Below are 20,060 nucleotides of genomic sequence, written 5' to 3' on the forward strand. Positions count from 1 at the left end.
CACTGCAATTCAAGGTCGTTTGTGAAAAATAGCACCCCATTTAAAAGCAGGGGGTCTTTAAACCGTGTAGGTCAAATGTGTGGATCATTTTGGCTGCTAATTTAGCATGCAATCCAGTAATAGCCATGACAGCTACCAAACACACAAAGTGAAGTTTAGAGGGGCTGTGGGTTGTGACAGGCGTGGTAATGGAGGGCTGCTGAGTGGATGAGGGATGCACCGCTTTGAAATGTCATAGAGGGGGGAGTTAGCGCTGGTGGAGTGGGCTGTTAATTAAGGAGAAAGGAGAGCAGGCGACATAAAAACAGGCTAATAAGAGAAGGCTAAATAAGGCCTTCACGCAGCAGCCCACGAGCGTGAGTCAGCGGGGGAGCTTTGGAGAAGAGAAGAGAAGAGCAGACAGAAGCCTGATGCAGATGATCAGAGAGCCTTTCAGGCGGCAGCCTCATGGAGGAGGACACCAGAAGAAGTAACATGACTTTTGGTTTGGTTTGGTTTGTGACTGTGGCTATAATTCAACTCAGTGAAGGTTTATTTGTTTCATGTTTTTAAAGTCAAAAGTAAAGTGTAATTATCCCCCACAACAAAAGATGATCTGTCAAGACTTGTTTGGTGTCTTGAGTGTGTTTCTTTAGTTTCCCCTGGTGTTATGGGGCTTGCCGAAACGTATTAGAATTAGCCTCTCCACTTAGCATTGTTCTACATGTGATGTAAATCCATCACCAAGCCCCAGACTTCCACTCTCAAGCCCGTTGGTGCCATTGCCACCTTACTGTAATGCAGACTGTTCGACCAGATGTTCTAGCTCCATGCTTGAATCACATCACATGCTGAACTTACATTGCCACCTGGTGTTCAGAGGTTGTAAATATCTTCAGGATTAGCAGAACACTATAATTGCTTATAAAAATCAAGTCCTGGTATTAACAAATACAAAACAAAAATAGACATGAAATACCCGAAATCCTGGTTCATAAAGAACTGTTCTCATTTCATTGGCACCTAAAGATAACATACTTGTCACTGTACAGCAAAATATGTCCCCTGCATTTAACCCATCTGTGGTAGTGAACACACACACAAACTAGGGTGAGTACACACACACACACAGAGCAGAAGGGGTGAAGGGCCTTGCTCAAGGGCCCAACAGCGGCAGCTTGCCGAGGCCATGAATCGAACCCACAACCCCGTTATCGATAGCCCAGCACTCTAACCGCTGAGCCACCACTGTCCACTAGAGACATCTGGAAATTATACCAAAGGATGAACCAGACTTGAGGAAATCTACAAATCTTATCCTGAGGTCTTGGCTGATTTCTTTTGATTTTCCCATGATGTCACACCAGGAAACACCACAGGTGTGCCTCCAATTACCAAATAGTTTAAAGGCATATTCTGGCATTTATCAAATAGAAATAATTTTGATAATCAGAACTGACTTAAACCAGAAAGGCTTTGTCTGATTTAAGATCAGACAGTGAAAATCAAGACAATAAAAAAATACATATATTTATTTAAGGAATACAATACCGGATATACAGTATCGGATAGGGCCTTCTTTGGCTCCACAAACAGCCTCAAATCATTGTGTCATGGATTCCACAAGATGTTGGAAACATTCTTTTGAGATTCTGGCTCATTCTAACATGACTGCACAAAGCACTCCATGCAGAATGACTTTCTAGCTGTGAATCTCCTGGTCTATCACATCCCAAAGGTGTTGGAATAGATTCAGACCTGCCTTGACTGGAAAGTCCACTGAAGAACAATGAACTGTAACTACTAAATTGTCATGTTCATGAAACCAGTTTGAGAAGCTTCGTGACATGGTGCATTATCATGCAGGAAGTAGCCATTAGAAGAGTGGTAAAGGTAAAGATTAGGGCAGCAGTGGTCTTAATGTTAGAAAAACAAGCGTGGGATCGGTAGGTCGCTGGTTTGATCCGTGGATGAAGCGCCCTTGAGCAAGGCCCTTGACCACTGATTGCTTCCTGGGCGCTGAGCAGTGGCTGCACACTGCTCCGGGTGTGTTCTCACCGCTCTAATCAGCAGTTTTAGTGGGTGTGTTTGCTGACGGGCAGGTAAAATGAAGAGATTGAATTCTGTTGCAATGCTGTGCAGTGGTGATACAATGGTGTGAAATTAAGGCCGCGAAGGGAGGCGTATCATCTGCAACAATATTCAAACAACTTAGTCAAAATAAAAATATCCTACCATGTCCTATGCATCCTATCTTCCAGAAGCTTCTTGATTGACACAAAAGTGTCTGGTACAACTACAACTTGCCACTGGCCATTTAACCAAACATTATAGGTGCTGTATGTATATTTTTGACTCTGTGTAGATTTGGAAGATGCATGTTTTGCACTCATTCTGCCACAGAAAAATAATAAAAAGCCCAATACTTGTTTGAAAAAGCTAAGACAAAGTTTGTGGGCTCATCTCTCATCTCATGTCCAATCTAATAACCTTCATCTGAACTAACAAAATAATGGCTCTACCCTTAACCCTCAGACATGCACTGTAACCACATTGCAGAACTTTTTTGCATTCTAATTGCTGTAATTAATTTTTAAAAACTGAATAATGCTATGTGTAATGCTGTTTATATCCACTGGGTGGCAATGTCAAAAGTTGATCATTGAAAGCTGAAGAAAAAAAAAATGTATTAGCGTAAGACTGATCGTTAAGACATTTATTTCAAGCTACATAAATTGATGTAAGGAAACAAAATACTGAATTTCATGTCTACACACCTTAATTATATTTTGTTAAATGGCAGAAACAGAACAATAAAACGTAACTCTAGATCAATAACTCAATGTCACCCCGAAAAGCATGTGACTGCTCAGTTGAGTTGGCCAGTTAGGGTAAACAGATTAGCTCAGCAAACACACTGCACAAAATCATAAGGCCAGTTTTCTTGCTAGACTGAATTGTATGTATTAGCATTATTAGCAATAGATTGTCATATCTTTAAAGCCATTTACTCTTTGCATAATAAGATATGGTAGTAGTACTAGTATAGTATACTACTAGTAGTAGTAGTATTTCTGCTATAGCCATCACAGCTAAACCTCACCTGAAAAACAAGACTGGTAGGTAGCTAGCTAAAAGCATTACATTTTACTGGGCAGGTCAACTGAAAAGGTGCTACATCTGAATCCAGGACCACGAGTTCTTAAATGTTGTTTTTTTTTTTGGCATATTACTGTTGTCCAATAAAAAATAAAATAAAAAATCTCCATTTTTTTTCTGTTTTTAGTTTTCTTCATGGTTTGAACCCTGTAGCTACCCTGTACATTGTATGAATAGTTCTGGATGAACACACCAGTAGAAATGCTCTAAATTACTTGGAATAAACTCTTATTTTACACTGACTACCATTTAAAGTGCAGAACATTTATGTCTTCCCTGTAAAATCACCATTTTGAAGATGCATATTTTCATTGGACAACGATGATATGCATTTTTTTTGTGTGACTGTTGAAGAATTAAGAGGGTGTCAGGATTCTCCTGGGCCGCCTAATTTAAAAGAAAGTGTGCTCGGGCAGCACACTGAATTGAAACTAGTAATGACGAATAGAATGCAAACATTGAAACGCAGAAGAACAGGATTAAACAAGAGTAAGAGTTAATACAAACAGTCAGTTATAATGAAAACGTACTAAAATTTAATCAACCATAAAAGCCAGAACATCCTTTGACAGAAACGCATGAGAAGCAATAGAGGAGATATAGTACAATATATTTAAGCCTCAAGAGACCTAGAAATCAGTCTGCATTTTACCACTATAAAAGGCCCATAGTTTTACAAGTCCAAAAATAAAAAACAGGTATTAGAATATGCTATGGCGCTACAAAAGCCAAGTGACTAAATACAAAATAGTCACAAGTTAGGAGTCAAGATCTGGTTGAGAATGTCCATGAATGTAAATGGGAATATGTTATTTATATACAGCTTATGAACCCCAGTATTTAAAACTATTACACAATTGATGTAATGAATGGAATACAGCTTCTTGCGAGGCAACACTGAAATTTGTTGTCATTTACATCTACACGTAAATTTAAAAAAATGTGGTCATGCTGTTTGTCATTAGGATGCCTACAATCACACAAATTAAGTCATTTTCCATTTCCTCAAATGAGCTGCAATGAAAACACTGGTAACACCTTTCCTGGGCTCTGGTATGGTGCCGCTGCAACACTGAGTTTAGCTGGAATTATAAGACGCTTTAGTGAAAGTAAGTTCACTAATAAAAGGTCATGGTACCAAAGTATGGGTTTCTGTCACGGTCTTGTATCTCCTGAGCAGTCCCTTCTTGATGTCATTTGCAGGATTCAGGCAGGCATTGTCCTCACATGTATTCCTTGTATTGTTTTTTGAAAGACTCCAAGCTGTCTGATGAGGTTTATGGATGACTTAATTGTTTCCCCTTTCCTGAAATTCTGTCAGTCGCTGAATGAAATGCTGTGTGTTTCTGGTTGGAATTATGGAAGATATTTGTACTTAATGTTCCTGAGGAATACTGAAAATGAGTTCTACTCAAACTGTGGTAAATGAAGATTTCTCCTCAGATTATCTGGAATCAAGAAGAAATGACTCCTTGTGTTCCCTCGTTGTGTATCCCGTCTTTCTACAGGTATGTCAGTCAAGCTTGTCCATAGCTTCACTCACTGAGGATGACGATGCTGGTACGTTCCAAATGGGGCAACAGTTCTTCATTACAGCATTCTGCAAGTAAACAAAGAATATAAGCAAACTTACAAAGAACTTAAATAGGACTGGAATTGGATAAAGTGCCAGGCATCTCTAGGATTATAGATAAACATCAGAATGCTTTTATTAAAAATGTGCAACTGCTGCCATCTTCTGCATGTCACGTCAATTATTTTGTCTACAGGGGTTATAATAATGTGGAGATCTAGGTAATAGGCATCATGTCAGAAAACCAGCATTATTTACACAGAAAGTGTTGACAGCAGTTTAGCCCAGCCAAGTCACACGTACAAGAAGCATTAGAGTCGGAATGAGGTAGCTGAATGCAGCACAATATAAGGTAGCCTTTTAAAGCAGAGCTTATTTACATATAGTCAAGCACTAAAACTACACTAATTAAAAAAAAAAAAAAGGGGTAAAGTATTAATATCAGAGTACCCGCACTTTCACTTAAGCACAGTATCTCTGTAGTTTATTTCACCCCTGCCAAAGCACATAAATTAATTAATTCTGTTAATTCTGTTGTAAAGTCTGCTATCCCTGACCGTTATGGCAGTTACAGAAGTGATACATGACCAGGCTTTAATCTAGTTGAAAGAGTGCAAAACCTATACAACCTAAAATGAATTTAACATGTTAAAATCAGTGGTAATATATGAAAGCATACAATATACCCCTGGCTAAAATAAAACAAAAATTAACCTTTTTCCTGGTTACTCTGGCAGGAACACATGCACATATATGCTAAAAATGACTCAGAGGGCATCAGAAGCACATGCTAACCTGTAGAGGGAGACCTCTCTCTGCTTTCATAATTCTAAGGCTGCAATACTTGAACAATAGGCTGGTGATGCTCATTCATTTACAAAGTACAGTTTCTTTACAAAACGTATAGTTGCTAATTTCAACACCTGTCCTGATTACCTACTGTGTGTGTACATAGAGATCCTAAATTGGAATTTCTAAAAACCAAACACACCATCTCTATGAAACTAAACTTCACTTTCAGTTCAAAAACAGGTTTCCCAAAACAATTCCAAAACAATTAAGACCATGCAAAAGAAAATGTACCTAGCTCAGAGTTGCTGCAGGGAGGGGACACTACAGGACAACACAGTTGGATTTCTTTTTCGCTTTCTTCTTTTCCACAGGCGTTTTCCTATTAATCTGTCTGACCAAGTCATAAAAGATCTAAAGGAAGAGAAAATTGCTAGAGATGTCAAATAGTTATTGAAGAGATCAAGTAAAATTAGACCTTAAAACAAGACTAAACAAATAGAGATTAAATAGTACTACACGTACACTGGTATACCTTACTTATACTGAGAAAGTTAGCATGTGCTTACATCAAGAACGTTGATCTTTGATTTGGCAGATGACTCTAAAAAGGCACAGTGGTTCCACTGGCGGGCCAGATTCTGACCCTGCTCCTTCCCCACCACTCGTTCATCCTCCAGATCACACTTATTACCAACCAGGATCATGGGCACCTAAGACAGACACAGCATAAGGGACGAAAGAAGTTAGACAATATTGCATACGTTAAATATTTAGGTCAGTTAAACAGAAACAGCAGCCCATTAACAATCCACGTTCAATGAATTCATGTGTGTATGTAATGTGAACATCCTTGGTCTCCGGCACAAGACCACATTATTAATTTTAAACAGCAAAGAGCTACCATTTTGAGAGCTACCATTTTGAGACAATGTTCAAATTAAATTACATTATTAATTACATTGTTACAAAAGGAATTACATATATATTCTGTACTGTACTGACTCCCCCGCTATTATTTCACACATGTAAAAAAAAAAAATTACAGAAAAAAGGAAAACTGCTGGACCACTATTGGCAGCATAGAATATTCAATAGCATTTCAACAATGGTGAGTTTGACCAATTTTAACAACTAGCTTTCTTAAAGATCAATACTATGTGGTCAGGTCCATGGCCTGCCTGCTTTGCCTGCTTAAGTGTGGCACAGAATAAGCAGCTTGGCAGCTGACGGCCCAGAAGACCCAGGAAGATATGGGGTTATACACATATATATACATTATCTCTGCGTTTTTAAGTGGATGTCTTTGTGAGGCTAGGCTTGCAGACAACAGAACTACATATTATTTTACTATAGGGATTTTGTGTTCTTGCAATGTTTGGATTAGTATGCCTAGGTTTGATTGTGCAGTCAGGCTTTGTGTATAAACTGTATGAGCAGAGTTTATGGTTGAGGGAAAAAGGAAACATTTCCAGCCCCGCCCATACAGGATAAAATCTCTTTCCTGTCTGCATGCTAGTTTTGATTTCCATGCACCCACTGCTGTGTGGAATGCCGTTCATGTGTGTGGAGATGCACATTTGTACACACAGTTGTACGATCATTTCATTCATGACACAGGGCACTATTCAGTCTAGCCCCATAATGATAACAGTACATCAAATATTTTGCATTATAGGCCAACTGAGGAAGAAAATACTGGATCAGATATCCAAAAAAACAAAAACAAAAAAAAACCCAAATCAGATTTAATCCAGTAATTACTCTTGCCTGAAACGCTAGACACACACTGTGAATCTTCCTGCGGGCTATCAAAGTGTTTGACTGGTTTAAATAGGATAGCCTACTTTTAGATGCTCATCTTAAGTATTTGTAACCCAATTTAAAAAAATAAATATAAAAAAATATATAAATATTGGATATGATTTTAATGTTAATTGTAAAAAGAAATCATGAAAACATGTTAGTGTGTCCTTGTAATATAAATAATTAATGTTAACACAAAGCATTAACTAGGGGTAAGGAGTGTACACACCAGCAGCCTTAGTCACTGAAACATTTATGAACTATTTTTGCAGCCGAGAGTAGCTCACAGTTCATTAACTAAAGCCATTAAAAATGCTACCTAATGTAAAACAGCAGGAGCATGAGCTACTGTATGTTAAGAGATGTTTACACAGCACCACCTACAGTGCCCTCCATAATTATTGGCACCCCTGGTTAAGATGTCTTCTTTAGCTTCTAATAAATTGAGTTTTTTTCTAAATAATATAGGATAGTAAAATCCAACCTTTAACTCAAGTGAATTTATTCAGTTAAGAAATAATTGTTAAACATCAAATCATGTGTGCCACAATTATTGGCACCCCTGATGTTAATACTTTGTACACCACCTTTTGCCAACAAAACAGCATCTAATCTTCTCTTATAATGTTTCACAAGATGGGAGAATACAGATAGAGGGATCTTTGACCATTCCTCTTTGCACAATCTCTCTAAATCATCCAACGACCTGGGTCCTCTCCTCTGCACTCTCCTCTTCAGCTCACCCCACAGGTTTTCAATGGGGTTGAGGTCTGGGGACTGAGATGGCCATGGAAGGAGCTTGATTCTGTGTGTGGTGAACCATTTCTGTGTAGATTTGGCCATATGTTTTGGATCATTATCTTGCTGAAAGACCCAGTGACGACCCATCTTCAGCTTTTGGGCAGAAACCACCAGATTTTGTTTTAAAATGTCCTGGTATTTCAAAGCATTCATGATGCCATGCACCCTAACAAGGTTCCCAGGGCCTTTGAAAGAGAAACAGGCCCACAGCATCACTGATCCTCCCCCATATTTCACAGTGGGCATGAGGTGCTTTTCTGCATACTCAGCTCTTGTGTTACGCCAGACCCACTTTTGTTGCCAGCATTTGTTGCCAAAAAGCTCTATCTTAGTTTCATCTGACCAAAGCACACGGTCCCAGTTGAAGTTCCAGTACTGCTTAGCAAACTCCAAACGTTTGCGTTTATGATTGTGAGTGAGAAAAGTTTTTTTCCGTGCATGCCTCCCAAACAGCTTGTTGGCATGCAGATAGCGCCTGACGGTTGTTTTGGAGACTTTGTGACCCCAAGAAGCTACCATTTGTTGCAATTCTGTAACAGTGAGCTTTGGAGACCTTTTTATTTCTCTTATCATCCTCCTCACTGTGCGTGGTGGCAAAATAAACTTGCGTCCTCGTCCAGGCTTGTTTACCACTGTTCCAGTTGTTTTAAACTTCTTAATAATTCCTCTGACAGTAGATATGGACAGGTGTAGGTGAGTGGCTATTTTCTTGTAGCCATTGCCTAACTTGTGGAGGTCAACACACATCTGCCTTACTTGAATGGTATGTTCCTTTGTCTTTCCTATGTTGAAGAGAAATGGCCTCTGTGTCACGTCATATTTATACCCCAGGGAAATCGGAAGTTGTGAATTACTAATTAAATGTTCCTACATACTCTGATCAACTTCGTAAACTACTGTAGAATTGACAGAAATGCTTTAATTACATTTATTTCCTAAGAAATGTTAGGGGTGCCAATAATTGTGGAACAGGTTAAAGGTTGAGTTAAAGGTTGGATTTTACTCTTTTTTACATCGTGGTCCTGTATTATTTAGAAAAAAACTCAATTTATTAGAAGCTAAAGAACACATCTTAACCAGGGGTGCCAATAATTATGGAGGGCACTGTATAAGCCATTTTTACATTTTTAATTTTACTTAAGGTTTACAGTGCACTTAAGATATTACCGCATTTATCCTAAATGCGCATACCACGTATTCACTGTGCGACTGCGTGTACCAACAGTGTGCCCCCCGTACTATGACCATTTGGTACAAATACACATACTGTTACATGCCTAATAAACATATTACTGCAGTAACTATTTGCTGCAAGAATTACAGCCAAATTGGCCACACTGCTTAAAGACAATTTCACAAAACACAATGTGTGTATGTCTAATTGTTTAAAGTTTGTTGGAACACAGTAGTGCACCATAATAAAATCGACATGATTGTTAATGTTTAAAATAATATGTATAACATATAACGCAACCCACTGCATTATGATTTAATTTATCACAGTAATGATAACAGTGCCCTTGTCTTTTTAGCTCCCAGATTAAAGAACATATCCATCCATTTTCCTCTTCCCCTTCAATGGGTTTGGACGTTTGCAAGAGATGGGATGTAATGCAGCTCTAAACTCAGGCCAAGCCACAGAGCTAGCAAGAGGAGGGAGGAAGTGCGGCAGCGGTGAAAAGGCCAATCATAACAAATTCCAACGCCTCTAACTGCTCCAGGCCACGCTCCCCTGGGCCAGGGGCTTTATCCTGGGCTCAGTGCATTCCCTCTGCACATGTCCAAAAAAGGGCATCCTCTGAGTGGCATGGCCCAGGGAAGAGTGGAGGGAGCTCAGGCTCGCTTCAGGCAGTGGGGTGGGCACGTGGACCGCCATGGCATGGCAAGGATTTTTCCCCCTCTTTAGATGTTGCCCACTAAAAAGACTCCACTGTTCAAATACCAGTTAGCAACTAGAAAATGTCTTGATTTAAAAGAATTATGACAAACTATTGCCACCATTTAACAGTATGAATACTGACATTAATAATTTATTAATCTATTATACTAGGGTAAAATCATATGTACTTATTTGACCAAAATATAATTCTTAGGAAATTAAAAAAATTTTTTTTTTAAGATTTAAGATTTCACAATGCACAAAATAATTTGCTAGAGAACTGTAAACAAACTTACATCTTCAGTATCCTTTACTCGCAGGATCTGTTCTCGTAGATCCTGCAGGTCATTGAATGTGGATTGTGCAGTGATTGAGTATACAAGAGCAAATCCCTGACCATTCTTCATGTACAGGTCTCTCATCGCCGTGAACTGCTCCTGTTTCAGAGAAAGAAGTGACCAATGAGTGTTTCCCCCCCCTCAACTCTTTCAGTAGTCATTTAAAATAACATCAAATAGAACAGCACAATTTCAAACCTTTTCAACCAGCTATAAAGGCATGTCTGAGTTATCAGTGTGTTTGACTGACTCTTCTGCTTCAACTAACATTAGTCAAGACAAATTCTGCTGTATCGGCTTAGTGTTAAGCACACAGCATGTGCTTGTATAGGTATACACCATGTTCCAAAGTATTATGCAAATTGAAAAAATGTTTCAAAGATAGATTTTTATTTTTTTTTTTAATTCTGATATGACTGACAGTAGGTGAAGAGTGGTAGCATCTCAGACATGGCTATCTTTGTGGGATGTTCTAGAGCCAGTTAACCTTTATAATTTTTTTTTTAATTAAAAAAAGCCAGTTAACCTTTATAATAAAAGACATTCCGTCACCTAATACAGTCCATGCCACAATGTCTCGCTAGTGTCATATGAGCTTAGCGTGGACCAACAATGCAGCCTCTGTATGACCTCTAGCATGCTGCTGTAAAGACTGTGTTAAGCTAAGTTAATAAAATCTCTATGCTCTAAGATTAGTGCTACTTACATCTTAAACAAGATTATGCATGCATACAAGTTCGTATCTACTATATAGGGTCCAGTTTTAGTGAATCCCTAAATATTTAATTTAAAGCCTAATATTACTGAGGCAGTGTGTGAGCATATTAGCTGCCTGTAGCACCATTTCATACAAAACAGTAATGTGAGAAACACCTTTGTGCAGTTTTTAACTGCATATGTGCATTTGTTGTTCATACTGCTTCTGCAAGTATTGCAGTTTGTGACATGGGACTGCAGCGTGGTCCCCTAATTTAAAAGAAGAATTGAATGAAGCCTGCAGGAAGTTTAACACCACTTACCGTGCCCGCTGTGTCCAGGATCTCCAGCATGCATTGCTGCCCGTCCACCTCTACTTGCTGAAAAGAGAATAGAGAAAAGAAAAAAAAAAAAATGCAGGTGTGTTAAAAAAATGACAAACAGAATCCACTGAAAACAGAAGTATTCAATCCAAGGTAAACAAAACGGAAGCAATTGGCACCTTTCTGTAGGAGTCTTCTATTGTGGGGTCATATTTCTCCACAAAAATTCCCTGGACAAACTGCACTGTCTGTAGGACAACACACACAATATGGGATTAAACAAACAAATACAAAACACCAGGTTAATGCCACAAAGGCTACCACTATTAATTATATTACTGAGTAATCTACTAATCATTTTGACAAATAACATCAAAAATACATTATAAAAAAGCTCAGTGTAACTGAAAGGGATCAATAGGAGAATGTAATATACAATATATGTCCAACAGTTTGGGGAAAACCTTCCTTTTACTGAATTCAGCTGCATTAAGGTGTACCCACTAGAATGGGACACCCCAATGGATTCATTTTCCTGGAAAGACAATGATGTCTAAATTACAGCCACCAAACTGGAACATTTCTATAAGGCTCATATTTGACAAAAAACTGTTTCTATGGTTTTAAATGTGGAAATTGTGAAAAAGCTGCTGATTGTCAGGACAAGGTTTGAAAAATGAATAACAGTATCTATAAAGCTATAAAATGTGCTTCTTCTGGTCTTTCCTAATGCTGATTGTGCACAGGCCATAAAAGTTACTTGAGAGCCGGATGGTGCTCCTTTTCACACACTGTAACCCATTACATTTCTACAAAACCCAAATAACTCTAATCTTGGTGTCGAAAATATTTTAACTTCATAGCTTTTGAAGACCAGTTACTAAATGAGCTTTAAAGTTTGTCCAAAAATGGGTAAGTTACATAAAAATTCAATGTGTTTCATGTCAAAGAAGGAGTTGGGATCCAGGCCTGCAGGTCCTCTGGTGGCTCAAATAGGAAGAGTCTAAATACAGCACTCACCAGTGCAGACTTGCCCACACCTCCAGAGCCTAACACCACTAGCTTGTATTCACGCATGGCAGGGTCACTTCACCAAACTGCTTAGCAATCTGAAAAAAAGAGAAAGAGCAAGAAGAATAAACACCAAAAAAAAGAAGCAACTGAAACAGAACCTCTACAATGTAGATATCAGGTCTTTCTGTGTGTGAGCGTGTCAGGGAGAGGCAGTCATACAACAATGGGATCATCCTGGAGCAGAGCCCAGGGGTGGGGGATAGCAGGAACGTGACCTCAAAAACACAAAGCAGCTGTGGCTTTGGATGGAGGTGTGTGTGTGTGGTCAGAGTTGTGCAGCTGGAGTTGGAACTAAGACCTGCTGTGCCTCTGCTTCTCCATGACATCATCCCATATCACATCTTACTCTGATCATAAACACAACACCCTAAATGCTGGTGGATATGAGAGAAGGTTGATGGAGGACACCTGAACTCTTAGTAAGGAGTTCTATTACATTATATTTGTGGTTGGTTTAGTCCTTAAACTTAAAATAAATGATTATGGACAAACTGGGGCTGCACAGTGAATCTGCTGAGAGCTTCAGATGTTTCAGGTGACGTACAGCAACAGGGTGACATTCTTTCAATACATACAACTAATCTAAAGCGTCATTTGAAAACTCACGTGCAAGGGGTCTGTATAGTCTGAAACAGTGTGTAAGGCAGCTAGCATCTTTAGTTTACCATCACAAACTAAGGGCTATGTACATGAGTACACAATTGCTGTTGCACGCCATGCATTCACTCAAAAGTTGTGCACATCTTTAGATAATCTTTAGAAATACGATAGATACACTTCCAAAGGACCATAGTAAACAACACTACTTTTTGACGGCTGTACTGTTATTATCCATCATTTTAATTCTGCCTTGAACAGACGACTGCTCATTGCAATTTTTATTTTGTTCTGAAGGCTGAACTCACGCTCTGCTGCCACACTAGCATTTAATAGCACCACTTCAGGGTAAGTTTCCAGTCTCAGAACATTTCTTCTCGTGAAAGAAGCAGAAGTCAATACGACTCCAGGAACGTGGGATTTCCTGATCCTGCACACACTCGCTTCATTAGGAGGAAATTGTGCAGCACATGTTCCTTTAGCACCAGTGTGTGTACTGTATATGTTATTAAAATTAGCACTTTTAAAACAACTGGTGTATAAAAAAAATTGAGGATCTCTCACCAATGGCTATGAGAAGTTGTCTGTTCAAGGAAAATGTTAAAATGATGAGTAAAATTACTGAAAATATTGAAATGTTACAAGATATTCATTTTTGTATTGGTTAAATTATTTAAATTATTGGTTAAAGTGTTTCACTCCCTTCAGAATAATCAATAAATTAGTAATTAGATTATTCAAGTAATTGGAAAAATAATTGTTAGATTAAGTTCCTTACATTGTCAAAAATTCATAATGCACAGACCAACAGAATGATCCAAAATCACTCTGAATAAAATAATTTTACGTGGACCTCAATTTTTTTCATTCTGTTTTTCTGTGACATCGATGATGTGTGTGTGCTCAGTAACAGAAGTCAATAATCAAGCAGCGCTTTCACCGTTTCACACATGCACAAACTAGGTTTGTGTTGAGCGCTACAGAAGCTGAGAGCCAGATAGGATCAGTGAAGCAGTCTATAATGGCAGCACTGACATACTGTTAGAAGGAATGCATAGTGTGCAGATTGGGATGCAACAGGTATGTCAGGCAAACTAAATTAATGCATAAGTGCATCATTTTTTCTGACGTTGTAACATCACCTGTTGCTATGTAAACACACCTGAACTTATCTGCAAAAGTTTAACAGGAGAAACGCTGTCAACATTCATTAAATATTGTCAATATCACCCATTTTTATTTCCATAGCCACTGACTACTTGAAATGTTGAAAAGATGAAATATCACTGAAACATCATGTGATATGAGGGGGGGAGGGAAAAAAAAACAACAACACAAAATCGAATCTCAGACTCCGACTACTTGGCCTGTAGGCAATAAAATGTTTGGGCAGGGTAGATAAACTGCTCAACCAAAAACATAAAAGACAAAACATTCTTTTCAACATTTTAAGCAATATTAGGGTAAATGTTTTGCTTTGTACAATTTTAGAGTGAAACAAGAAAGAACTTGCAACATGCAACTTCTATCAAGGTATCAGACCCCAGTAAGCTTATAAGGGGTAATTATTAACAAGAATCATGATAACAGAATCACTTGTACTTACTAATACCAAACATCAACACAAATCCTAATGGAATACCTTATTGCAGTACTATAATCTCTATTAAACATGGGGCCAGTTTCCTGGACAGTGACTAAGCACACTGCATCACACACTTCAACATAGCAATACAGCAGACAATATCTCATGCCGACACTTCTTTGCATACACTCCCAGATTCTACTTCTTCCATCATTACCTAACTAATTCAGGGAGCAGCCCAGAGAAATACTTTTCCATGTAAGGCTGGAGAAAAGGGAGAGGCTGGCTCTTCTGAGGCTCCATCAACGCATGGGATGAAAAATCCCTTTAGGGACTTCAAAACCACAGCCAGGAGAAGCTGCAACACAGCTGCTTAAATGAAAGTCTCTGTCTCAGAAGTTATTTGCTATAACCTCATATGAGGCAGCCAATATCACTCCACAAGAGGCTCAGAGGTCCAGAGAAGGTGAGGGCGTTGGATCGGTTAAATGAGTTCAGGTCAGACACCCAACAAAAACACATTTTTTCTTAGTTTTCACCATCACCTATTCTTGAGTTAAATGTTCAGAGATTTGCACAGAAACAAGGAAACTCCCCTTTGTCTTGGCCACACATTCTAAAGAGCTGCCAATGACAATAGCGATCTCCAGTGACAGCAAACAACTCTAAAACGTCAGCAATGCTCAGGCTTACCTTTTGAAAGAAAAACTACAGCCCCTGTAGAGGTGTAACCGCAATCTGAAACACCAGTTACTTTGAGGCACGCTGTTTAGGGGGGTTTATTCAAATATCTTCCGTTTCGAAAAGGAAGAAGGCTGTGCAAGGACCTTAGCAGTCTATGGGCCACCTGCATGTGGCCTAACAATTCTTCATTTGTCCTTTAACATGTAAACAAGTCAGCATCAAGCCAATCTAAAGCAGGATGAACCGGTTAGAACTTTTCTATAGATACTGATTCTATCTGAACTGGTTGGGGTGGGTGATATTACAAAAACACAAATCATGGGACCTGAAGACTGAAGATCTGAACATCACATTCACATATTACTAAACTGGACTAATAATGCTCATTATATCCAGGTTAGTATCTTTAGTACTGATCATTATCATTATGATAAATGATTGTCATGTGGCTCAACTCTAACTCAGGATATCAGATATAATGCAGGAACTTTTGTTTATTTGGAAATGTCCCAACCTGTTTGTAGCTCCCCCTTGCAATGCTATAGACACTAGGAGCATAAGGACTCCACACGTCTCTTCCAATACCTGCAAAGCCATCCGCCAGCTCTTTTTATATGTGGCATTGCAGGGCAGCTGACACGCTCAGAGGAAAGCGTCTTTTCCCCAGATACACCACTCCAGCTAACAGACGCCTGTGGCGGCCAACATTGCTTTAAGCGTGATTAGAAGATGGAGCACAGCCAATTGTGCCACTGATGGCAAAGCATCATAGCTCGGGATTCGGACTCACAACCCCCAGGAATAAGCGGTAGCCCATCAAACCACTGAGACACCCTGAGCCCTGCTCAAGTAATATTAACTGTACGGAGTTCCAGAGACAGTATTTGAATTCTGAATTTCACTACTTGGCTATTTATAACAATTTGTCACAGGAAGCCTGGGGCAGGGGCATTTGTAGTTGTTATCTTTTTATTACTAATTTCACAGAGTGGGCATGTAAACTGAATTAAAACAATATCCACTGCCTAAACGTTAACACATGAGAAGAAAACCACAATAACACAATCACAGTCCAAACGAAATAAAGGCGACCTTACGTTAAGTGTCTTGCTGCTAAGAGTAAGAATATGGGATGACGTACTTTTCTTCACCAAAGGAACTGGCTTGTTGGCCAAGACCTCGAAAAGATGTAGAGTACAGAAGTGACCTGACAAAGAACTACAGAAATGTATCACTAAAGTCACTAAATGCATTTTGTCCTGATGAGTCAGGATGAGAAATAACCGCACCAGCAAATCGTTATCCTATTAAACTCGTTACTTCAGCTGAAACCTCACATCTGGAACAATCTAGAACTGTGGTCGGGTTTCCGTTTTTCAATTTGAAGTGTCAAAGGGGGAGTACACTGAATGACTCACTGGTTAAGGCCACTGCAACAGAGGATGTTTCCCTCTAAATCAGTAGTAATTTACACAATAATGTTCAAATGAACACTACAAACCATTACTTCTCAGATATCTGTGAAACACAGAGTCAGTAAGAGCAAGTTTGAAAGCTATTACCCTACTTTTTCTTTTTGTTAGAGACAGGCTTTAGCTGCAAACCAAGTAAAGTAAAAAGAAGCAGTGAGGAGGTGTCTGCAGATAACACATAACGGTGTGCTAGTGTAAATGAACTGCATTTTATGGTGTTAACAGTTAAAGATGAGAAAGACAAAACAAAAACAAAACAGGACCATCAGCCTGCTTTAGCAGTCCAAGATCATGGAACACCAATCTGCTTATTTTATGTAGTATTCCAGTATGTTGTCCACAGCCAAGAAACAGTGCTACAAAGTTCATATCTTACTGATCTTTATATATCCACCTAATCAGCACACACTGAGGTTTACATCATAAGAAGTGTTTAAGTTTAGGGATGGGCAATAAGGCAAATCTAGAACAGCATGACCCACAATTAAGAGCAGTCAATCAAAACTATAGATGTCATCCATATATATGTCAGTCTAAAGAGCACAGCAGCAAAAACAGCCTGTTTTATTTTAAGGGATTTGGAAATTGTCACATAAAACAGCTGATGACAATGAATGGGGGAAAATATGGATATGGACCTACTTTAAGGCTACTGGGGCACAATCCCCAAAATAAGCAACAGCTTACCTTGGTGTAAACAAACAACCCAAGTTGCAAAACCCATTGAGTAACATCTCTACTGGCTTGAAGAGAAGTACCATGGAGATGGAGACTGCCTTCTTAATCAGCTTTGCCTAGATAGATCCAGGCTTGGCCAGAGTATTTAGCCTTCAGTGAAGTGGAAGCCTCATCTATCCCTTCCTCACTGAGCCCATAAGAAGCAGTTATTGCATCTTCTGCTTTCTAGAGGCCATACTGCAAAAGCAGAGATTTGCAGATTGGTTGATTTGAGGTTTGGGCGTCATTTGTGCTGGATCAACAGAATGCAGGCCATTAAGAAAAAGGAACTGAGACTGCCTTCGTGCCACCATTGGGTTCATTCATTTTTCAATTTTTAAAGGGGGGGAAACCAGTGTGTCAACTTCTTACATCCAATTTAGATAATTTGTGTCATTTTGGGCAGTCAGTGGTGACAAAAGCATGCCAAACTACACCACACCAATAGCCTTTTATACTTAGACGTTAGCAAGTTAGCTTACTTATCCAAGCATAAGGAAGCACCCAACAGCCTTTTAGTAAATGCACTGATTATCAGTAAAGCTGGCAGCCCAGGTGCACCAGTACCAACAGGTTAGCAATGCTGGCTAACTTCATTTACTTCATTTACTCCAACTCCCTAAAACAAGCTAATTTAATCTACTGATGTGTGATAAATCTCTTTACAGCATTTTCACGTTCATTTTCATATGCCTCAGTAATGCTACAATATCGACGTTTTACTGTGTTTTCAGAAACTACTCAACAATGACAGTCTAAAAGTGCCAATGGTTGAGTCCCAAGTCACACCCTCATGTTTTGGTCAGTAAACTGTACAGGCAGCTCTACGGTAACTTAGAATATATACTTTAGCTAGATATGTGTGTGAACTGCTGTCTGTCCGGCTACCTTTCTATACGAACATAGGAACCAACCCATCTTCCCAATAAAAGCAGCATTTTATTAATGTTACTAACGTTATAGGGACCCAAAAAAGAATTTTCATTAGATAGCTAGGATACAGAAAATATGCCGACTCTCAGACACTTAGCTAGCTAGCAAACGTTAGCCAGGTCAGTAACAGTAGTAGCTAGCACAAACATTCACGTGTGGCTAAATCTCTAGCTGTTCAGCATCCCTGTGAAATATTTCGATTAGCAGATGCCATTCCCCAACAACAGCACCCAATTTAATCACTGGATCATTTCAATTTTAGCATCGGTTCTGACCGCCAGTCAGAACCGAACAATGCTAGCTAGCACACTCACGTAGTAAGTAAGAAGACACGTAACCAGCAAGCTTATCCGCCCACCTGAAAAATACTGTCATTTAATGAGAGCCTGCGACCTAAAAACTAAAATATCTATATTTAAAATCCTGTTTGTGAAAAACTGAACACAGACGTTGGAGGCTACTGTGCTAGCTTAGCATAGCTAACGTAGCTACCCTAACGTTACCTACCTCTCACGCCCGGCCCAGAATTAACGGTAAAAAAAAAAAACTTCTCGTCTTCGACTAGAGTGGTTGAAAATGCTTCTTCGCTTTGAAGGACTGAAACATAACCCCACAAAATACCACAAGAGGCCTTGGAATAACACAAAGAGAACTGAAGTTAACTTCGGGAATATTTAAAATAACGATATATTTTGCGCGAAACTCCGCCGCCGCCTCTTTCCACAGCCCTGTTCTGCTGTCACTCGGCGTATTTTTTCCCACCCGCATTTCGAAGAGTCCCGCCTCTACTTTGCTTGGATTGGCCAATATTGCCTCGTCTTCTGCTCAACAATTGGTTGTTTCGTGAGACTGTCATGTGGTCAGGCTACTACCCAATCAGAGAGCAGGCGATAGGATTTCTGCAAGCGAATCACTACCTAAAAAAGGCGGGACTCGTGTAAAACGGGTGGGAAAACAAGCACGTAAGCAGCAGCATCCATAAAAGTCTCAACTCTAATATATTTTATTTCAATTTTTACATATATTAGATCATCGTACATTAGAACACACCAGTAAATATATATATATATATATATATATATATATATATATATATATATACAATAAAACAAAAACAGTAATTGTTTAATGGTACTATAAATAAGTATAAATAAATAATATATATATATATGTATACATATAATATATATATATATATATATATATATATATATATATATATATTCTGAGCGTTACTTTTGAACTGCTTTTTTAGCTTGTAGTTGTGGGTTGCAGTTCCAAATTTAAAGGGTTGGAAAAATCTCTAAATCACTAAATCACTCTGCTGAGTAAATTCAGATGTGAAAAATAATTTATTGTGAAGTGTAGGTGGTCCACAGTAAACATATGGGAAGTGGGAGCGACTGTAATAATAATAATAATAATAATAGTAGAAGTAGTAGTAGTGATAGCAGCAGTAGTAGTAGTAGTAGACAGTTTGATGTAGATACTAGTTCACATTCGTTTAGAATATTGTTTAAAATAATAATAATAATTATTCTATTCTTCTTCTTATTATTATTATTCTTCTTCTTATTATTATTATTATTATTATTATTATTAGTAGTAGTAGTAGTAGTAGTAGTAGTAACTATCGCATTAATTTTTAGCGCTTT

General features: G+C 38.7%; 1 protein-coding gene across 1 annotated transcript; it reads right to left on the reverse strand.

Annotated features, from left to right (window-relative positions):
* Nucleotides 1-3,651: 3,651 nt before the first annotated feature.
* On the reverse strand, nt 3,652-19,158 carry rap1ab (RAP1A, member of RAS oncogene family b). The gene is made up of 8 exons (XM_072665390.1): nt 18,913-19,158; nt 12,364-12,452; nt 11,523-11,591; nt 11,344-11,400; nt 10,283-10,423; nt 6,070-6,213; nt 5,795-5,914; nt 3,652-4,738 (listed from the first exon to the last, which is right to left on the reverse strand). Exons 2-7 carry the CDS (start codon nt 12,418-12,420, stop codon nt 5,825-5,827), a joined length of 558 nt encoding a protein of 185 aa, XP_072521491.1. The 5' UTR covers nt 12,421-12,452; nt 18,913-19,158; the 3' UTR covers nt 3,652-4,738; nt 5,795-5,824.
* Between the last annotated feature and the right edge of the window lie 902 nt (nt 19,159-20,060).

The sequence above is a fragment of the Salminus brasiliensis genome, chromosome 21 (genome assembly GCF_030463535.1).
Source record: "Salminus brasiliensis chromosome 21, fSalBra1.hap2, whole genome shotgun sequence".
In the NCBI taxonomy this organism is placed as follows: domain Eukaryota; kingdom Metazoa; phylum Chordata; class Actinopteri; order Characiformes; family Bryconidae; genus Salminus; species Salminus brasiliensis.